The sequence below is a fragment of the Anastrepha obliqua genome, chromosome 1, assembly GCF_027943255.1.
Source record: "Anastrepha obliqua isolate idAnaObli1 chromosome 1, idAnaObli1_1.0, whole genome shotgun sequence".
NCBI classification, from domain to species: domain Eukaryota; kingdom Metazoa; phylum Arthropoda; class Insecta; order Diptera; family Tephritidae; genus Anastrepha; species Anastrepha obliqua.
Genome location: NC_072892.1, coordinates 138,230,116 through 138,234,562, shown reverse-complemented (window position 1 = coordinate 138,234,562; position 4,447 = coordinate 138,230,116). Strand labels below are relative to the sequence as shown.

Sequence of the window (4,447 nt, the reverse complement as noted above, 5' to 3'; positions counted from 1 at the left end):
GGCAGCATACAAATTTTTTTTGGACCACCCTAATGTACATACACTTGTAAACTCACATAAAAACTTAACCAAAAAAATGTAATATTGAATAGAATGTAGTTAATGTTATGAAATCCAAAACACAAAAACACAATGGACTATGAGCCTTAGTGTGTACCACAGGACAACCGCTTCAACCTAACCTAAGGACTGAGTGAATAAAAAAATTTAATATCCTTGACACAACTTTTTTTTTTTTATTAAAAAACAAACATTTTATTAATAATATTTTGCATGTCAGTGCAAAAATCTTGATGATCCAAGGAAATTTATTGCGATATTTAAACTTTAGTGATTAATGGTCACTTATAGTGGCTACAAACTGTTGTATGAGTGCCGACAGAGGCAATATAAACACAATTTATAATTTCACACACAATTTTTGCACCGCAATATGTATGTATTATGTATGAGTAAAACGTAAGTGCACAAAACTTCGCAGTTCAACTAAAAACCGAAAATTGTCGAAATTCACTTTATCAGCCTTCGGCTTCAATCAGCAAGTAAAGAAGGTCTCGTGTGCGAGTGGGCGTGTAGTTGTAGCAATGAATGTGTTAGTAAAACCTAAAACAGTTTTAGCACTGAACTCCGAGAAATCTCGCTATCTCCAATACCCGCAAGCGTACTTTAGCTGACACGCTTGAAACGACTGGCTTCGGCATAGTCACGCGGATCTGAGTGGTTGCGCTCTGGTTTGATGCGTACATCGTTGGGATCGAGCTGAAACTCGCCATTCCATTGTACAGGCAATACTGTGGGCTCCGTATTGTATTGATAGTATTCAGAGTCATCGGAACGATTGCGATCGGGTTGAATAAATGTTTCGCCACTCTTCACAAAATTGCCATCCCAGCTGACGGGCAGAATGATCGGTTCACTGTTGTAGCCATAGAAATTTGAGGTATCGGTGACATTTTGATTGTGACGTCGCACTTTCGAAACATTATTCGTAGAACCGTTATTGTAGACGAATTTGCCATTCCAACCCTCACATTTGATAGGAATATAATCGCTTTTCTTCTTTAGCGGCATCTTAGTGACGTGTAAGTAATTATTATTAATTTGAGTTGTGTCTCCTTTTGCGTAATCCTTTGCACGGGAATATCCTTTGGTTTGTTAATAATTTTTATTATTATATTTATTTCCGTTTCTACGAGCTGTGCGCACTCTGTTTGCGTTCCAAGTTTATACTGGGCAAATCACGCTGTTTACCTATTTTAAAATATGAAATTGTTGCGAAAGTTGTTCGACCAGCTTATGATGATTGTTTGAAAAGATATTATGGCCACGATAAATTTGCCTCGACACTCCGCAAATTGTTATTGCCTTGAGTGCGGCTGCTGCTGTTGTTGGCGCCCACACTAAGCCGTGCTCTGTTTTTCGCTCCATTCGTGTTTTATTTTTTCTCAAACACCCCAGAAAATGATCGAACCAAAGTCATATGCGAATGAGAAGCCAAGCCGTTTCACCATATAAGCTGAAAATCTCGACAATTCGGAGGTGTGCGTGTGTGTGTGTGTGTGTGCGTGTTCGTTAAGCGCAGGGGCGGTTGTTTTGTACGGACTTGTAAATAGTTGTAGTTAATTGGCGCACGAGCTGAGCAGTATAATTATGACGTGCCAAACATGATTCCTCATGCTACAGGTCTACACACACGTGCATACACAGCCAATGGCGTGACAAGCCTGACTCATGAATACGAACACTTACTTGGTTGGCGATAATTTTCGCTTTTGGTCTATTTTTAGCTGTGTTGTCGCGTTTTTCGGCATTTGGCTTGGGCTAAGACTTATTTGCACATCTATTTGCTTTATTAATTCACCTTTTTTCGGTTGTTTACGCGCGATTGCCTCTGCTTCAGTGCGCCTGCGCGTCTGCTGAGCTGTGCAAACTATTTTTATTATTACATTTATGACTACAATTTGTTATTTGTGCTGTCGTCAGTCTGGAACACGTCTAATTTGTTATTTAGCGTAATTTGCATTTGGTATTTGTTGTGAGAATATTTAATTTTTTTCCGCATTTACAATGCCAAAGCTGACTGCATTCAGCGTGGGCGACAATTTCAATTTTGCATTACTGCTCGCATGCGATATATGGCGAATTTCTTGATAAACACTAATTTTTATATAAAGAAAATGTAATTGAACGGTAGCAAGTAATCATAAATGGGCATTTATTAAGTTTATTTATATCTTTCTCTATATAAGGCATTATATGCATCCCTAGCAATGCTACTTCTAAGTGTGAATTTAAAAAAAAAAATACCAGTCTAACGATTAGACGCGATAGAAGTGAAACCTTCCGTAAAACAATCTGAGAGAGAAAGAGGAAAGCAGCATTAGGAGCGGGATAATTATAGGTTCATTATAATATTGCTATAAAGTTCATATTTTATTTTCTTCATTTTATTATTATTCATCCTCAATGTTTTCAATTTCAACAAAAGATACGAGTGGCTTATGACAGCTAAAATATGATACAAATGCTTTGGTTTCGATGTTGTCAACATATCTTTGAAATACCGCGTCAATTGTTGTTTTTGATCGTGTTGTCGATTCAGTGGGATTGTTCAATTGAATGTTGTATTGAGAAAGTCAATTAAAGGAACCGCTGTGTCCAATTCAAAATTTACGTTAAAATCGCCACTTAAAATCATTGGAACTTTATCGTAATCTTTTCTAAGTATCCGCGATACTTCTAGTGTATACTTTATTAAATTTTCGTGAATGAATTCCGTAATGCTATTTATTGATTTTTTTTCTGTCGATATTCGCGACACTTTTCTGCATTATTTTTCGGCATAATTGCGGTAAATATTTAAAAATGAAAATATTTACGAATATAAAAATTCGGACGCAATACAGCACACGCGGTTGCTATTATGAGCGTCGTAACGCGTATATTACACAGATGTACGTTAAAAATTCGTAGGACGCTTGGTCTAAGCAAGTATTAGGTAGTGTAGTATAGGTATACATAATGCCTTCTCGCTCACCGTGGCTCTGTAATACGCAAGCGCGCACACATACGTACTAGCATACATACAAACATACATACGTATGACGCTTGAACTAAACACCAAAGCAAGTAATAGGCAGTGTAGTATACATACTACAATACTCACTATACTAACGTGGCTCAGCAGTACGCAGCCACACACATATACGTATATCAACATATAACGCTTCGTAGCCAAGAGTGTCGCTTTTTCGTTTCATCGAGTCTCAAATCACTCCCAACGATTCTAAAGAAGTTTTCACTTCAAAAATCATTTAAGTGTCTTTGTCGCAACTATACAAACCCAAAATTATCGAGTACATGGAGAACCACGCCACACCATTATTTGAGAGAGGGATCAATTCTGTAAATCAAAGATGGATTAGTGCCAATACCCGTGAAATTGCAAGGCAAACATGGTCAAAGCCAAATTGAAGTCTATGCAAGGATATTATACAATTGAGTAGACCTGAAACTTGGACCTTAGTAGGACCCCTCACAAGGCATTGGTCATAGGAAATCATGCAAGGAGATTAGGCGTTTACATGTGTTATTTCCGTCATAGCTGTAGGTAAGAGGAGGAGCTGGAAACCATTCAACACCTTTTTTGCACATGCCCGGCTAAAAGTGCGATTGCATCATATTTGGCTGGAAAATCGCAATTGCTTATGAGTTCGATCACCTTAAAGTAAATATAGTTTTTGTTTATCGCATCATTACTCGTTACAACGACACTGGTAGCATCGCGAAACGTCATGGAGGTGGTCATCAAAAGACTGCAACGTCACGTGAAATGGTTCAAAAAGTGAAGAAGCGACTTGAGCGAAATTCCCGACGAAGTGCCAATCAAATGGCGAAAGAACTGAAAATACCTGGCCGTAACATCTGCCGCATACTGAACAATGGTCTCAAAATCAGGCCTTACAAGAGCCAAAAGGCGCATGATCTCACATCAAAGCAGCAACAAGTCAGACTTGAGAGAGCGAAGGAGTTGCTTCGCTTGGTCGAAGCGGTCAATTTCCGCACATTGTGTTTTCTGACGAGAAAATGTTTCAAATTAACCAATTCGTAAACTCCCAAAACGATAGGGTCTATTTGACCGACCGTTCCTACGAGAATTTGAGTCATCGATTGGCCACCAGGAGACAGCACCTGTCACAGGTTATGGTTTGCGCCGCTGTAACCGCAGATGGGCGCTCTCCAATCGTTTTCATCGAGCCTGGCGTCAAGGTAAATACGAAATATTATCGGTAAGCTGATCTGTGTGTGAATTGTGGTGTCCACGATGGCACAAAACCCAAAAACTTCGTGTGTCAAATTGTGCGAGACCCTGCAAAATTCATTTGCAATCAATTTCAACCTCCAAACTATTCGGAATACCCTACATAAAGTTGGGTATCATGGCCGA

General features: G+C 38.9%; 1 protein-coding gene across 1 annotated transcript; it reads right to left on the bottom strand.

Moving 5' to 3' along the window:
* Positions 1-254: 254 nt before the first annotated feature.
* On the bottom strand, positions 255-1,370 carry LOC129252427 (uncharacterized). The gene has a single exon (XM_054890926.1). The coding sequence runs from the start codon at positions 1,069-1,071 to the stop codon at positions 667-669; it is 405 nt and encodes a 134-aa protein (XP_054746901.1). The 5' UTR covers positions 1,072-1,370; the 3' UTR covers positions 255-666.
* Between the last annotated feature and the right edge of the window lie 3,077 nt (positions 1,371-4,447).